Source organism: Mobula hypostoma, chromosome 12, assembly GCF_963921235.1.
Source record: "Mobula hypostoma chromosome 12, sMobHyp1.1, whole genome shotgun sequence".
NCBI classification, from domain to species: domain Eukaryota; kingdom Metazoa; phylum Chordata; class Chondrichthyes; order Myliobatiformes; family Myliobatidae; genus Mobula; species Mobula hypostoma.
In genome coordinates this window covers 83,354,624-83,373,130 of record NC_086108.1, presented here as the reverse complement: position 1 = coordinate 83,373,130, position 18,507 = coordinate 83,354,624, and the positions used below count along the sequence as shown (strand labels likewise).

Sequence of the window (18,507 nt, the reverse complement as noted above, 5' to 3'; positions counted from 1 at the left end):
TAGCTCAATGTAGGTGGCAACGTAAGTGAAAAAAGGTGCCTTCACAGGGAGGCATTGAGTATAAAAGGGGGGATGACAAGAGAGATTAAATAGGCTGGGTTTATTCTCACTGAAGAATAGGAGGCTGAGGTTTATAAGATCATAAGATAAACGTGGATAGAAGAGATGGTCAGAATCTTTCAAATTGCTCTCAAATGTTTGCTTTGGCTTCATTATAAACCTGCTGGACGGTAGTAAACCTTCTAGTGACAGATGTATTTGTACACTGAAACCCCTTTGTTCCCCTGTTTCAAATCTTCCAGGTGAATCCCTATTCTTCCTATCAAAACTGATTGTCCTGCATTTATCCACATGGAGCCTCGCCTGCCATTTCCATCCATTCTGAAGCTCACTAATGTCATTTGTTCCCTTCGTCCTCGGTGATGAATATCACCCTCCTCCAGTTTGGTATCATCTGCCAATTTGAAAATTAGGTTCTTGGTTCCAAAGCCTGATTTAGTAACATAAATTGGCACCATTTGGTGCTGATAGCAGTGTTATGAAACTCACCTATCTCCCTTCTTCTACAGACCCTTTGCTAATGGTATTGGTCCATGGCATAAAAAAGGCTGAGAACCCTTGATGTAGAGGAACAGTCTGCACAGACTCCATTTTCACTCAGTTTTACAGACTTAAATCAAATTTACATTTTCTGACTTTATTAGTTTATTATGGGGGACATTATTGAAAGTACATTCTGAAGATCCAGATAAGTTATATCTACTGTATTGCCAGTGCCCACAGCTCATCTATGGAAAAATTCAATGAGATTGATTGAGCAAGGTCTTTGCTTTCAAAATCCCTGCTGACGATTCAATATTAAATATTTAATTTGTAGCTTTCTTTCCCTATTTGTTTCTTTAATGGGGATATCATTAATTTTCCCACCGTTGGTACTAAGTACATTATTCAATCAATCTCTGGATGGATTTTATCTTCCTCTTCAAATGTTAGTTCTACCTTAGCTATGAACCTGTCCCTTGCCCGCTACACCAGGGCTCCCAACCTTTATTATGTCATGGGTCTCCTACCATTAACCAGGAGCTCCATGGACGCCAGGTCTAAACCATTTTCAAACACATGATTAAATCATTCTTCTTTTGTGTTTTAATTGATATGATGCTGAAAGATCATTGATATTAAGACAAGGTCTACAAAAGGAAATTCTGTGATAAAGTAATAATTTTAATTATTGAATGGCATAGTTGAAGATTGATAGCTGCCATGGGGTGGGTGATATTAAGATCATCATCTCTGGCACTAGCAGAACGATAAGATAGTGTCCCGTTTTTTAAAAATTCTAATGTAATCTTTGTTCTGTTCTAATGCCAAGCGAAGTTACTATAGTGTGGTGTCTTGTCTGTTACATGTGACTTATTGATTATTGATATCCTGTTATTGATCATTGATCCCCTGTTCTTGCAGAATAATGACACTATTTGGCTACTCTCCTAGTCTTTGGCTTGTTTGGTCTTATACCAGCTGCCATTCATTTGCTGGCATTGTGTTTTCTAACTTATATTGGCTCCAGTGTGTTTTGACTTTTGTTTTCAATTGCTAACTGTCCTCACTCCCTCCCTATTTTAATAATCCCAAGCAGAGCTGTAACCCTTAGGGACTTGGACATGTCTGTTGTTCTGTCCCCTTAATCCCAGCTGAATTATGTTGCTCCCCAATTAGGAAAGTGCCTTCAGATGCATGGACTGAAAGGCTAGAAATTTCCTTTTTAATGTTTCTGCTTCTTACCTTTCTTTTTTCCTTCTAAGGTAGGTTTTGATTATCATTGATCTCCTTACTTGACAAATATCGTTATTTGTCTTATGTAATGCCTTGGGCATTTTCTGAGCTCGATAAAAATTTCTGTTACTTTCTTCATTTGCACGTCATTTTCTTGACGGAAATATTCTTAAATTTGTTTCATTGAACCTAATGAAAATATTTGATTTTGGTACAGAGACCGTGGATTGCTGTCAAAATAAGATGGACACTAGGCAAAAAGCAGTGATCCTAATTAGCATGAAGATAAATTAAAGACTATTGCATTAACATTATACCTTGTTGTAGCCTTTCTAAGGTCAGATTAGTAGCCATACTATTGTATAGGATGTACTTCTGGAGGTATTTGTGGTCAATAAAAGAAAACTCCTGTGACTTTCAGGCTAATCAGCCGTTTCTGTGATTATTTTTTAACCACAAAATCCCAGAAGTTAAGGTGGTTTTTTTTCTCTCTCTCTCACTGAAGCAGTGGATAAATGGACCTTCGCTCCTTTCTGAATGCTCTCAGAAATATTTCCAAGAAGTAAAGAAACTCAAAATGATTGCAAGATCTACAGTATCTTCATTCAAATCTTTTTTTAAAAAATTTCGATTCATTTACACCCTGTATTTTACAATTCTTAACAAAATTGATGAAGGGTCTTGGCCTGAAACGTCAACTGTTTATTCCTCTCCATTGGTGCTGCCTGACTTGTTGAGTTCCTCCATCATTTTGAGTGTGCTGCTCAAGATTTCCAGCATCTGCACGATCTCTTGTGTTTATATGTGTCTGGTTTTATTTCCAGAATGGAAATTACTCTTGATAATAATAATCTTGATAATATTGCTTCAATATTTGTCCTACAAGGTTCAGATATTTTCCGATGATTTCTAAATTTTACTATTTCTAATTACCCTATTTGAATGCCTTTGTTAAAAGTTTCTCTTTAGGTTTAAACTTTATGAATCAATGTAAGAATAAATGAATTCCTCTGATCTACTTGAGAACAGTCGCATTAAAACGACAGGGTATGACAATGATTTTGGATGATGGCCAAGTTCCTTTCTAGTGTTGAAGATGTGGAACCATTGGGAACAAATTAGAACTGACATAATGCAGGCAGTAATGTCATTTGAAGCGCAACAGTAGAATCTACATATCCAGTAAAGCAACTGGTGCTCTAAGGTGTAAAGTTACATTAGATGATTAACAATGAAAGATGCACAGAGATGGCATACCAAGGTTGCATCTTTTAAATTTTTAATGCTCCTCCTGCTTTACTTCATGGCTCTAATTGTCAGCAGTTTCAAGTTCAATTATCATTCAACCATACAATTAATATAGCCAAACAAAACAGTGTTCCTCTGGGGCCAAGTTGCAAAACACATTGCTAACAGCACACTGCATTAAGTACATATTGCAAAAGTACTTATGGTTACAATTTCAGAAGAACGTACAATCACAAAGAAAAAATATATAACCCAAGTCCTTGAGTGGTATGGCTGTAGATTGTCCCGGTCCGGTTTATTCTTCCATTGATAAAACACCAGAGGGCAGTACTGAGCAAACACTGGAGCACAGCACGGACAGAAGAGGCCAATCTCCAACCAGTATTGGTTTCAGGGCACCCAGCAGCTCTCTCCCCACACCACCTCGGCTCTCCACCCCTGGATGGCTGTAACAAGAAATACTGTGGCCTAAGCCTAGTCCTAATCCTTGTCACAACTAAGGCAACACAGCTCCCCGGCTGTAAATCTCGCTAGTGAAATGACCTGGCAGTTTTCTAAGTTACTAATGTCCAACAGCGTCTTGCAATCATAATGAAAACATGCAAGGCAATCACTCACTCTTTTTTTTGGATCACGCACCCACTTAGCACAATGGTATGCAACGAGTCCAGGTGACAACTCAATAATGCATTGTTATGAGCAACTCTCCGATGGGATAGCCCTGCAGCACTTGATGGTTTTTAGTATTCAGCAGTGACTTGCAATTGTAAAAAAAGACTTACAAGATGAACAAAAACGTAAACATGAGGAATTCTGCAGATGCTGGAAATTCAAGCAACACACATCAAAGTTGCTGTTGAACGCAGCAGGCCAGGCAGCATCTCTAGGAAGGGGTACAGTCGACGTTTCGGGCCGAGACCCTTCGTCAGGACTAACTGAAGGAAGAGCTAGTAAGAGATTGAAAATGGGATCTCCCCCTCCCCCTCCCCCTCCCGTTCCCACTTTCAAATCTCTTTACTAGCTCTTCCTTCAGTTAGTCCTGACGAAGGGTCTCGGCCCGAAACGTCGACTGTACCCCTTCCTAGAGATGCTGCCTGGCCTGCTGCATTCACCAGCAACTTTGATGTGTGTTACAAGATGAACAAATACACCTTTGATTGGATCTGAAGTGGCTCCTACAATTGAGCGTGCCCCTAGAGGTTTAGGCATAAATCAGTTATGCAAGGTTCCAAAATTACTGGATATTTCCACTGTGAATGAGGTGTTCTGTAATAGACAACTAAAGCAGAGCAAACATTAAATTCTCTGAATCCATATGTGAATTCAATGTTTACTGAGGGGAGTGCCACACTTAATATTCTGATCTCTTTTTGCATAATTCATCACTCTCTCTCTCTCTCGGTAGATCGCAGAAAGGATCCTTTATTGTTATTTCCCTCAGTTCAGTTCTAAACAGACAAGAGAGTTAATCTGTTAGGACAACAAAATAAGACTCTGAATATGTAATCAATAGTAGAAACAAAAATCACGATGTAGTGACATTCATAATCCCACTGACAGAATAAATATGTTAAACATAAAATTGCTTAGATAAGTATCTTATAGCTAAATGCAATACTCTTGTAATTTTACAACTATTTTGAACTACCACAAGGATAATGAATTGGGCAAAAATCTATTGAGAAGTTAATATTTTATATTTTAATACAGGATGGAAAAATAAATTAGTAGTTCTGTTCAGCACCAATTAATTGATCAAAGTTCAAAGTAAATTTATTATCAAAGTATATATATGTCACCATATAAAATCCTGAGATTAATTTTCTAGTGGGCATACTCAATAAATCCATTAAAGAATAATAATTATAATATAATCAATGAAAGACTGTACCAACAGGGCACTCAACCAGTGTGCTAAAGACAACAAATTGTGCAAATACAAAAAGAAAGAAATGATGCTAAGAATATAAGCAATAAATATTGAGAACATGAGATGAAGAGTCCTTGAAAGTGAGTCCTTTGGTTGTGGGAACATTTCGGTGATGGGGGGTGAGTGAAGTTATCCCCTTTGGTTCAAGAGCCTGATGTCTGAGGGATAATAACTATTCCTGAACCTGAGGCTCTTGTCCCTTCTTCCTGATGGCAGCCATGAGAAGAGAACATGAGCTGGTTGGTGGGGGTCCCTGCTGATGGATGTTGCTTTCCTGTGATAGCACTCCCTGTCAATGTGCTCAATGGTGGGGAGGACTTTACCCCCTTTAATTGATGACTCTAACATTTAAATTTTATGCTTCTGGTTCTTTAAACTCATAGACCATAACAACGGCACTAGATGAGGGAATAAAGCAAGGGATGTCAAATTAGCTGCCCATTATACTTCACTTACCACTTCCATTTAATGTTGCCTTTTGACAGTATTATCATTATCAAAATTAACCCTCTTCATTGTAGATCTTAATTTGAGTTTATTTTTCTTTATAAATGGCCATTTGAAAATGCTGAGCCAAATTTACATTCAAAAATCATTCCATTTGGTCACAACTCATCTTAATGAAAACTAAAGGAATGTCAGAGTATTTCAAAGCACCAATGAATAATTTCTTGGAATGTGCCGCCCACTATCCACCATCATTTACTCACAGTAAGGCTTTATGACAAATTGAATCAGGAGAGAACACAAAGACACAAGAGCAGGAGGGACCCACTCATCCCTGAGACCTGTCCATCATTCAGCAAGATCCTTTGCTGGCCTTGGCTCCTCTTCTGTGCAACTTCTGTGTAGCCCTCAATTCCTTGACCTTTCAAATATTTACCCATCTCTACCTCAAATACATCTAATGATCTGGCCTCCACCACAGAGAATTCCAGCGATTCACTACCCTCTGAGAGAGGGTATTTCTATGCACCACAGTTTAAAATGGCAGGCCCCTTGTTTTGTTGTGCCCCCTTTGATATGACTCACTAGCAAAAGCATCTCAACATCTATCCTAGAGTCACTTTTAAGATCTTGTATGTTTGCATAAGGTCACCCTCATTCTTCTAAACTCAAAGGTAGATGGACCCAAATTGTTTAGCCTCTTTTGATAAGATAACCTTTTCATCCCACTAATTAGCCAATATATTTTCTTTCAAACAGCCTCCAATGCTACTGTATAGTCCTTGTGCAGGACACCCTAAAGGTTAATTTGCATGTTGTGTCGGTGGTGAGGAGGGCAAATACAATGTTAGCATTTATTTCAAGAGGACTAGAATATAAAAGCAAAGATGTTATGTTGAGGCTGTATGAAGCATTGCTGAGACCTCACTTGGAGTACCGTGAACAGTTTTGGGCCTCTTATCTTAGAAAAGATGTGCTGATACTGGTTTGAAGGAGGTTCACGAAAATGATTCCAGGATTGAATGGCTTGTCATGAAGATTGTTTGATGGCTTTGGGTCTGTATTCACTAGAATTCAGAAGACTGAGGGGTGACCTAATTGAAATATATTGAATATTGAAAGGCCTCAATAGAGTGGATGTAGGGAGGATGTTTCCCATGGTGGGAGGCTAGGACCAGAGGACACAGCCTCATAATAGAGGGGTATTCTTCTAGAATGGAGATGAGGAAAAATTTCTTTTAGCCAAAGTGTGGTGAATCTGTGGAATTTGTTGCCACAGGGGGCTGTGGAGGCCAAGTCTTTACGTGTATTTAAGCTGGAGGTTGATAGATTCTTGATAAGGGATATGGGGAGAAGGCAGGAGATTGGGGCTGAGATGGTAAATGGATCAGCCATAATGAAATGGCGGAGAAGTCCCAATGAGCCAAATAGCCTAATTTTGCTCCTATATCTTGGGTTCTTGTATCCATTTTTAGTAAGGGAGCCAAAGCTGTGCCTGGTATTCCAGATGTGGCCTCACCAACACTCTGTACAAGTGCAACTATAACTCAGTACTCTTAATCTCCAGCACCTTCACAATAAGGACTAACTTTTTATTTGTTTTCTTAACTACTCGTTGGATCTTCCTACTTTTCTTTGTGATTTATGCTCTAGAACACCTGTGTACCTCTGAACTTTATTCCTTTGTGGTCTCTCTCCATTTAGATAACAGTTTGCCTGTTGATTCTTCTTCCCAAGTCCATGACCTTACACTTCCCCATATTACGCTCCATTTAACAGATCTTTTCCCAGTTACTCAAAATGCATACAACCCGTTGCAGAAATTAACGCCCTGATGACAACAAGCCCTTCCACCCATTTTCATATGATTGACAAGCTTGCAGATCTTAAATTTTGTTCCTTCCATTAGGTCATTAATATAAACAATAAACAGATGAATATAAGGAAGTGATGTCAGGGGTACCCTAGGAGTGATGTCTCTCAATTTTGAAAATTCTTACTCCCACATTAGTTAAAGTATTTAGGACTCAGATACCTCTGAACTTTGAGACTCTCTACTTGGTGCATGTATTGTTTTTGGAACAGAAGAAAGATATAAAGCTGCTGCTGGCCCTTTTAGCGGCAAGTAAGAAATCAACCACCAGAAAGTGGTTAAATCCAACATCACCTACATTAGAAGATTGGCATGAAATCATTTTGGAAATATTTAAAATGGAAAAGATGACCTACTCTCTGAAAATTCAAAAGGAAAATTTTTTTCAAATTTTATAAAATAAATGGATTGAATTTATGACCCCAGAGTGAGCAGACTTTAGATAACTCTCCTAATGGTTTATACTGTTTGTCTCACCAACATAGTAATAGAACACCCTTGGCTCGAATGTTTACTGCTCTTTTTTTTTGGAAAATGTAGAATTAACACAAGTAAAGAAAAGATCTGGGGAAATTTTGGACCAGAAAGAAATGGACCAGAAGAGATACATGGAAATTAGTTTTCAACCACTATTATTAACATTTTTTATAACAACTATTATCATTATTTAGATTAATAGAGTGGAATTACAATTGCACAAACGTCTATCGAGTGCCTAATTATTTTCTATATTATCTCAATGTGCACTTGTGAATGTACAAATTAATGTAGATTTACTCACATAAAAAATGGAAAAGGTTATATATGTTAAAAAAAGTTTGTGTATTACTTGTGAATACCTTATCCAAATAAAAATAAAATTAAAAAGAAAATTTTTTCCTCCCAATATTATTCCAAATTTCAATTTGCAATGCATGCTGCAAACTTCCCCCAGTACATTGTTCTCTTAATATATGCACCAGTCCTTTACGTGGCAGCTAGCGATGTACATTTTGGAACAGTGGAGACAGACCAGAAACCTTTATTATAATTAACAAATTAGAATCCTCATCTCTAATTCTATTATAATGAGGTTTAGAGTTAGTCATCATGGCATTTATTCTGTGTCTTTTCTAGTGTTTGCAAAGAGCAGAATGGGGCAGGCATGCAATTACAGAAAATAGGTGGAATAATATGTATCTAAGGAAAGCAAGTTTAAATATCTCATTATTGAAGATTATGATCACTGAAACTACATTTTTGAATGTTAATGTTAGAAATCAATGGAATAATCTTCCATTGCAGATGAATTGCTTGGAATATTACATATTCAACATGCTTCAAAGGCTGACATTTCCATTTGAGTTGAAAGCACAAGAGATGCTGGAATCTGGAGCAGCACATAAGTACTAAAGGAACTCAGCAGCATAGGCAGCATCTCTGGAGGGAGAGAAAACTGTCCTTCCATTTTTAATAAACAACTCCATACTCTGCAATAGGCTGGTGAAATATTTTATAAGGGGAAAATAAGGCTGGAAGCATATCATAGCAGAAACCTGAAGGAGCTCATATCCAGATCTGGAAAGGATACTATATCAGAATCATGTTTGTTATCACTGACATATGCCATGAAATGTGTTATTTTGCAACAGTAGTGCCATACAAGGCATAAAAATAACTAAATTATAAAATAGTGCAAAAGACAAATAGAGTTCACGGGTTCATGAACCATTCAGAAATCTGACAGTAAAGAGGAAGATCTCCCTCTCAGTCCTGATGAAGAGTCTTGGCCCGAGACGTCGACTGTTTACTCTTTTTATAGATGCTGCCTGACCTTCTGCGTTTCTCTTCCATTTTGTGTGTGTGTGCTGCTTTCATGGATTCTATTGTGTTTCTTGTATTTACTGTGATTGCCCACAAGAAAATGAATCTCAGGGTTGTATGTACTTTGATATTAAATTTAATTTGAACTTTGATCTTTGAGGCACTGCTGCTTAAACATGTCATTGATGGTGGGGAATGTTGTGCCTGTGATGGGATTGGCTGAGTCTATAGTGCCCTGTTGCCTCTTGTGATCCTGTGCATTGGAGACGCCATATTAGACTGTGATGCAACCAGTCAGAATAGTCTCCACTGTATATCTATACAAATTAGCAAGAGTCTTTGGTGACATACCAAATCTCCTCAAATTTCTAATGAAGTAGAGAATGAAAAAAGAACAAAATTAAGTGTTTCCTTAAGTTTCATATTGATATTTTTTCTTCAAATGATTATATTAGAAAATATTAGATTGTTCAATTGCTACAAAAAACAAACTGCAGGATAAACTCCTGTTGGTAACCTGTCTGACAAAATGGAGCACAAAATCCCAAACTGAGTCAATAATATTTGTAAGATTTTATTAGATGGCAGTAAAGTGAAGAATTAATCAATCGATGATTAATTCTTAAATAAGATGTATATCAAGTGAAGAGTTCCCTTTTTAGAGTCACAGTTAACAGGGGAAAAATTATAAAGGAGGGAACAGTCAACTTGACTAAATCTAATATCTGTGTTAGTGTCAACCAGTGCTTGAAATACAGATCTGTTACAAAAGATTTCGATAGATACTTCATATTCCTTCAGAAGATTAATCAATGTGATCAACAAAAATTGAACATATTCTGACTATGTAATAATGGAATTGCTGCCATAGGTATAGCATACAAGAGGTAGTTTGGGCTAAGTTGTATTTTATCTATTTCTTTAACATTTTATGATTTATTTTCACCTAAATTCTGCAAATTTTTAGAAGTACAGTATTTTGTTTTCCTTGATGTAGTGAAATTGCAATCAACTGCTAAACTTGTACATCACTTTCTACATGTGGATTGTTAACATTTTCAGGGTTTTTAGGTTGCTTCAGTCTAAAATGGGTGGAATAGAAAGGTTACAGTCATTAATTACATTGTTCACCTTGGGAAGTCTTCCCACGTTGAGAGAATAATATAAATGAAAGATGATGCTGCTGTTGTTGTCTATGCTACAATAACTTTGGCTTTGGGATTTCTAGTTGCCCTATTTTGCAGTCTGACTGTTCAGGAAAATCACTGTATTTTAAATTTTACTGAACTCTAACAATACTCTTTTTTTTCCATGTGAAGAAACTAAATGCTTTGTTCTTTTTCTTTCTAACAGAAAGTCATGACAGAGAAAATTTGCCACTAATTCCAGCTTGAGAACAGCCACGCAATAACTCTCCTTGTGAAATGTAACCCAGCATTTGAGCCAAGACTAAGAAGATTATTAAAAAAATGGCCGTCTTTGGTCTGAGCCCCGCAAATTCTGAACAAGCAGATTCATTTAAAGTCATAAATGAAGAGTCAGAACAGTAGTCAAAACTTTTCAAGGTTTCTCTTGGGAACAGATTGGTAATAATAAATTGTGTGCCAATGAAATGGACTCACTTCAGGATAACTGCCATTTGAAACCCTACAATGCATTCTCCAAATTGATTTAATTCAGTCATCTGACAGCAATTCAGCATTTTCTGATGTTTATTGTTAGATTCATGAAAAAAATACAATCTAAGCATGTCATTAAACTGAAATACTCGCTCCAGCAAAGCCATCTGTTTAAATAAGATGACCTGAGACAGATATTTGAAATCTAACGGGGATCATAAGACACTCTGTCTTGAACGTTGGCAGCGGATGTACATTTATTATAACATCTCCCTTTCTGGCCAACTATTACATGGCTAGGATAACTCAACACCAGATTTGGACCAAAACCAAGAGTTGTCAGACATGTATCATGCCCAAAAGGACCAGAACTTGGCAAACAAAATAGTCTGGAACTGTTGGAAAGAAACCACAATTCCATACCAATTTGTTAGAAATATTTTTCAAAAGCTTCTCCAAGTTCATTCTAGGCCACAGGAGCCCTGGACTTGCTGGCCGTTATTATCCTTCAATTGATGGCTGCTCTGGTGTTGCCCACCCATGGAGTCCTGCAGAAGAACCAACAATGCACAAGCAAATTAGTTTACTGAACCTGTACCAGGTTAGGTCCTAAATCAGGAATACCATTTAATTTTAATAAGGAGAGAGAAATATGAGGGGACTATGTAAGAATGGGATAATTTGTATTTTTAATCAATTGTATTTACTTTGTTTTGCTTATCATCGTTCTTAGGTATTTTAAATGTGCTTATGTCTTTTAATTGCTTTGAACATATTTCAAGAGCATGCGTAGTCCTTGAAAAATTTGGCTATTGCTAAACCAGGAGTGTGTATTTTTTAAAGTATTGAGATGGATGGCGCTTAGTCTGTTCTGGTGTGTTCCTCAGGGCGCTGACACCATACAGGACTTTATGATGGGGGTGACATTTATCACTGATAGGCACCATGAGAGATATGGCCTAGGGCACTTAATGTATGCTCTAGTCCAATTCCATCCAGCTCTACCTCATGACCACCTCTCTTGACAATTCCTTTATCTCTGAATAATGAAACAGGTTGCCCCAACATTTAGTAGTGGAGGAGCAGAAATTTGTCCAAATAAATATTGGAAATACTGTAGCCGCTGTATTCCTTATCTGCTATTAAGTCTGTTTCCTACAATTGTTTGACAGTAAACCCCAGACTCTTTGCAACCTTTATGTTATATTTGATAGTGAAGTGAACTTCACATAAAATCATAATCATCTATTTATGTTTCTAACGCTAATGCCAGCGACCCAGGCCAATATCCCCGGTACAGTTTCCCTGTGACTGTGTGTGGGTTTCCTTCAGGTGTTCCAGTTTCCTCCTACATTCCAAAGATGTACGGGTTGGTAGGTTAATTGGTCAATGGGTGTAATTGGGAGATGCAGGCTTGATGGGCCGGGAGAACCTGTTACCGGGCTGTACAGTACCTTTAAATAAGTCATTGTGGATGGCTAATCAGCATTGACCGCCATTAAACTTGTTAGCATAAAACATAGACGACTGCAGTACAGGCTCTTTGGCCTACAGTGTTGTGTTGACCTTTTAACCTACTCTAAGATCAGTCTGACCCTTCCCCCCTACATAGCCCTCCATTTTTCTATCAGCCAAGAGTTTTTTCTAAATGTTCCTAATGCATCTGCCTCTAGTGATTGAATTCATTTCTATCTGTTTAATGTGATAATTCAAAAAAATTGAATTTGTTTTGTTTATATTCAGCTAATCTCTCAAATGTTCTTTCAAAGGTAATGTAATAATACCACTAATGGCATGCTGGCCGTTCTATAGCTGACATAAAGGAAAGGGACAGACAGAGGAGTTTCGATTGTTCATTCAAGGAGAGAAAAAAGGCTCATCTCTGATACATTATGAACAGACAATGTGACTATACAAGAGTAACAAGAATGGAATGTTTACTTTTATCCGGCACGTACTGTCGTTTTACAGGATTTATAATTGAACTAATTGAGTTGACAACTTAAATGTAAGGCAGGTTTTGTAGCAGTCATTTAGTACAAAACTAAACATACAATGGTGCTAGAAAGTTTGTGAACCCTTTAGGATTTTCTCTTTCTGCACAAACATGACCTAAAGTGTGATCAGATCTTCACGCAAGTCCTAAAACTAGATAAAGAGAACCCGATTAAATAAATAACACAAAACAGATTGCAATTGTTCATTTGCTTATTGAGAAAAATGATCCAATATTACACGTATTTGTTGGAAAAAGTATGTGAACCTATGCTTTCAGTAACTGGTGTGACCTCTTTGTGCAGCAATAACTTCAACCAAATTTTTCCGGTAACTGTTGATCAGTCCTGCACATCGACTTGGAGAAATTTTAGACCATTGCTCCATACAAAACTGTTTCACTTCATCAATATTTCTGGGATACCTTGCATGAACAGCCCTCTTCAGGTCAAGCCACAGCATCTCAATTGGGTTAAGGACTAGACGCTGACTTGGCCATTCCAAAACATGAATTTTTCTTCGTTTTAAACCATTCTGTTGTTGATTTACTCTTGTGTTTTGGATCATCGTCTTGTTGCATCATCTAACTTCTATTAAGCTTCAGGTGATGGACTGCTATCCTAACATTCTCCTGTCAAACCTCTTGATGCAGTCTTGAATTCATTGTTCCCTTAATGATTGCAAGCTGTCCAGGCCCCAAGGCAGCAAAGCAGCCCCAAACGATTCTGCTCCTTCCACCATGCTTTGCAGTTGTTATGAGATTTTGGTGTTGGTATGCAGTGCCCTTTTTCCTCCAAACATAGCAATGTGCATTTCTGACAGAAAGTTTAACCTTTGTCTCACCTGTCCACAGAACATTGTCCCAGAAGTTTTGTCGAACATCCAGGTGGTCTTTGCAAACTTGAGACATGCAGCAATGTTTTTTTTGGAGAGCAGTGGTTTCTTCCATGGTGTCCTTCCATGAACACCATTCTTATTCCATGCTTTTCTCATAATGGACACATGAACAGAGACTTTAGCAAGTTCTAGAGATTTCTGCAGGTCCTTTTCTGATATCCTTGGGTTCTTTTTCACTTCCTTCAGCATTGCACGTTGTGCTCTTGGTGTGATCTTTGCAGATGCCCACTCCTAGGTAGAATAATAATACTGAATTTCCTCCATTTGGAGACAAGTTCTCTTGCTGTGGACTGATGAACACTCAGGTCTTTAGAAATACTTTTGTAGCCTTTTCCAGCTTCATGCACCTCTACAATTCTTCTAAGGTCCTCTGAAAGATGTTTTGATCGACACATAGTGCACATAAAGAGATTTTTCTTGAGAGCAAGCTCTGTCAGTAACTTGACTTTGTGTGTCTTTTTTATAGGGCAGGGCACCTCCACAACCCACACCTCCAATCTCATCTCATTGATTGGAACAACTGACTCCAAATAGCTTTTGTCGAAGGCTCACAAACTTTTTTGAACACGGACTGTGATTGTTTAAATGGTGTACTCAGTATTGATGAGAAGTACAATTATTTGTGTGTTATTAGTTTAGGCAGATTGTGTTTAACCATATAACCATATAACAATTACAGCACGGAAATAGGCCATCTCAACTCTCAACTCATGTCCTCTTGTTTGAATCTCCCCTACTCTCAATGGAAAAAGCCTACCAACGTCAACTCTATCTTTCCCCCTCACAATTTTAAATACCTCTATTGTCCCCCCTCAACCTTCTACGCTCCAAAGAATAAAGACCCAATTTGTTCAACCTTTCTCTGTAACTTAGGTGCTGAGATCCAGGTAACATTCTAGTAAATCTACTCTGTACTCTCTCTATTTTATTGACATCTTTCCTATAATTCGGTGACCAGAACTGAACACAATATTCCAAATTTGTACAATTTTAACATTACATCCCAACTCCTATACTCAATGCTCTGATTTATAAAGGCCAGCATACCAAAAGCTTTCTTCGCTACCCTATCCACATGAGATTTCACCTTCAGGGAACTATGCACCATTATTCCTAGATCCCTCTGTTCTACTGCATTCTTCAATGCCCTACCATTTACCATGTATGTCCTATTTTTGTCTATAATTTTGTCTAGAATAAGATCAGACCATATTTTATGAGTAATTAATGCAGAAAACCAGGTAACTGCAAAGGGTTCACTAATTTTTTCTTGCAACTGTATCTATGCAATCTGTTAACTTAGATAGCTTTTTTTATAGGTTATGTTACCTCTTAGGTTACTTTACATAGAATTGGTTGAAATTGTGTGTTTTTTAAAGTTATTTTAAATGGGTGCACTTTAATGGGCTGCATGCTTGTTTAATTTAACAAGAGGACCTTGTAGAAGGTAGAACAGAATCATAGCTGTCAGCCAACATAATCCATCATTTTAAAGTGCTATATAATGTCATCTTGGAATATTTTACAAGGACATAATGATGCAATTTGAGAATTTCAGACCTATTAGAATGTCATTTAAATGAAACGTTAAATTGCATTCTAATAGATCTAGCTGTACCCACTCAAGGGGGAGGAATCACTATACCCACTCATGGGGAAGGCTTTGGGCATAAATCCTGAGGAAAATTCTGAAGCTGGAATCCCTAATGCAGTCCCCCATTGAGTTCAATACTGACTGGCAATTCCTGCGATGCCGCTGGTGCCAAACTGTATTGGTGTCTGCCGTTCCTTTGGATTCATCAGCTGCATGGGCAACAGCTTTCTCTCCATATTGCCACGCCCTGGTTTGCTTATCACATAGACAGCTGGGCTGCAACATCAATAGCTGACCTCAAATAATCAAAATGTTAAAACAATCGGAATTCAGTTCAATGCAGTATATTGAATGGAGAAGCAATGTTGTTTATAACCAAGCTTGTTGACAAAGAATAATGCACATTTTTAGTTGAAAAAGTGAACCACACGATCAGAATAGTGTAAATATGATCTTTAATCACATAATTCTTTTAATCTAAATGGGCAGAAAGCAATATGTGTTTTTATATATATGCAAGTTCCAACTTGCTTGATTTTCTGATAAGTCTACCATCAACTAGATCATTGAGGAAAATCTCTCAGAATATTCTGTTAGTCAAAAGTCAAGAGCATTTTAAATTAAGATGTAAAGAGACATTGTTCTGACCAATATTGCATGGCCACAATGCTCAGCAGAAGAAAACAAAACAACAAAACAGAACACAACAAGTGACAAAACAATAACAGCAAAACAAGCCCTATTCCTCTTCCCAACTTGCCCAATAGTATCATACACAGAAATAGAAATTGTCCTGTTTTGCATAGTTAATTGTATAGTCATGCTGGTTCAGACAATGGGAGAGCTCAAATTGTTCATCCGAACACTGAGATGGAGCCTTTTTTTCAGCTTCTCTTTTCTAAAGAAACATTCTCTCAGTGTAACTCTGAAATGCCAGCCTAGTCTAGCTCAATTACTTAATTATGGTTTGAATCCAGAAGGAGCAGTGCATGCATGTGTGTACTAAAGTCTAGATAACTTTCAGGTATGGGCCGGCAGGTGGCCTGAAGCATGTGAGTCATACTTTGCTAATCTCCAATTAAACAGAGTCACATCATCTACCCTTAACATACAATAAGTAGCATGACCATAAACAAAACTCCCACTATCAGTTTCCTGATGAGAAGGGTGGGCGGAGATGGAGGATTACAATGACCAGAAGCTTAACCTGCCACAACAGGTTAAAGGCTGGGTATTCTGTAATAAGTGAGTCTGATATCTGTGGCAATTCAGGAGTGTGATATACTTTCTGCTTGCCTGGATGAGTGAAACTAACACCACTCAGAGTTTGATACCACCCAGGACAAATCAAACTTTTTGATTGGCCCCATCTAGCACCCAAAACCATAATTACCCCTGCTGCTGTCACCTCATGGCTTCAGCACGTGTCACCAAAAAAATACCATGTAGTTAAATCCCTCAGCTTCTCCTACAATATATAATGTCTACCACCTAGAAGGACAAAGGCAATAGGTACATTGGCACACATTTACCTGCAGTTTCTTTCCAGGTAATACACCTGAACTGGTTTATGCTTTTAATGGATCTAAATCCTGGAACTCCCTGTCTAGCTGAATTGTGGGAGTACCTTTAACTGCCACCTGACCAGCAGATTAGATGGCAGATATCATGAGATTCAATAGGCATTCATTAGAATGCCTTTAGATAACCTCTTGGAAACAGTTTGGTGAGGATTCCTTCCGATGAATGCTTTTCATTAAAAAAAATGAGTAGAATCCTCATCAGCATGCCCCTGGAAACACAATGGGACGCCATGTTTGAGTTCATATACTGTCCAAATGCCAGTTGCTCTGTTAGATTCTGAAGTTTAACCTTACTAATTGTTGACAGCTTGATGAGCTGTGCACTACATTCTATCCTAAATATACTGAGCCTGAAGAAGTGTCTCATTCATGATCATAGAGCCATTATTCAATTCATGTCTATCTGATGACTGAGCCATGGGGAGTAAGAAAATGATAGTCCTACTATAAAGTCAAATAATTTAGTTGTAATGTTGTGTAGCCATTAAAACATATCATTTTCACATCTTATACATTCATATGGATAAAGTAATAATTCTTTACTTCTCAACTATTAATAGTTAATGTGTTACTCTAAATCAGTTGTTGCTCTTACATACTATTAATATGATAAACCATATATCATTGATTTTTTTGATGCCGTTACTTCCAACGTTCAATATTGCTTGACGGATGACAGATGTGTTCTGATAACACGTGCAAGCCATGACACTGGGTATCAGCAGGTTATTCAACAACTGCTGAAATGCTTGCACAATAAGGAACTTGTCAGAAATCAACACAAATTCTGATGCCGTCAAATTGGGAACTTCCCTGGTGTGAATAATTCAAGGATCCACTGGATAAACTTGCTGAGCCTTTAGGACAATCTGTTTAACTCGATATTAAATTACCAATTGGAGTCATCAGATGGGTCATTTGGATTAACTGCAAGGTTTTTTACTTTGAGTTAAAGACCTGGTACATTCCATTGTCAATTTTGGACTGTGGAGAGGTGAAAAGTTGAATTTTTGTAAAACGCCAGTATACTTCTGTATCATTTGAAATCTTATTTGACTTGTTTGTACAGAATCTGCAGAGAATGTTCTGCTTAACAAAAAGCTGTATGAGACAGCGATCTATAATACTGATTTTGATATCTGTGGAGCTAATCAGGAGAGTGTACACAATCATAAACATTTGCTGAATGTCAATAACTATGGAAGATTGCAAGTTAATCTTCTACAAGATTTTGTGCTGGTGTGAAATTGGATGGAGTTTGTAATAAACTATTACAAGTAACTGAAAAGCACAATGCACAGACTAATTGAATTACCCACTTCAAGAGTATTGTAGACAACTACAATATTTCTTTTACATTTTATTATATATATATTTTTTGATTTTGAGTTTTCTTATACTATTTGCTTGGAAATAAAATTATTAGATATTTTGCAAATCATTTCAACGTGTGTATTTCATTTTGAAGAAAATCGTCAAACCGAATTTGGCCCAATACACTGTAAAAAGTAACTTTTCCCCCTTGTAGATACGTTCATTTCGGTTAAAGTTTTCAGACAATACAAAGCATGTATGCTTCTAGGAATTATAATTTTGATTATTGCCAGAGAAGAGAGAATTACAAAACTGAAGTATTTAATTGTCTGGTCTATATATCTGACCATTGCAAAATGACACTAAGTTAATCCAAAAGTGATTGAACTACACTGGCAAAAAATGATCAAGGAAGAATTGATCAAACT

General features: G+C 37.4%; 1 protein-coding gene across 1 annotated transcript in view; it reads left to right on the top strand.

The window, feature by feature from the left end:
- LOC134354968 (MOB kinase activator 3C-like) overlaps positions 1-18,171 on the top strand; it is a 56,199-nt gene extending 38,028 nt beyond the window's left edge. The window contains exon 4 of the mRNA XM_063064538.1: positions 10,431-18,171. Coding sequence (XP_062920608.1) covers positions 10,431-10,460 — 30 coding nt within the window. The 3' untranslated portion in view covers positions 10,461-18,171. The remainder of the gene's footprint in view (positions 1-10,430) is intronic.
- The last annotated feature ends 336 nt before the right edge of the window (positions 18,172-18,507 follow it).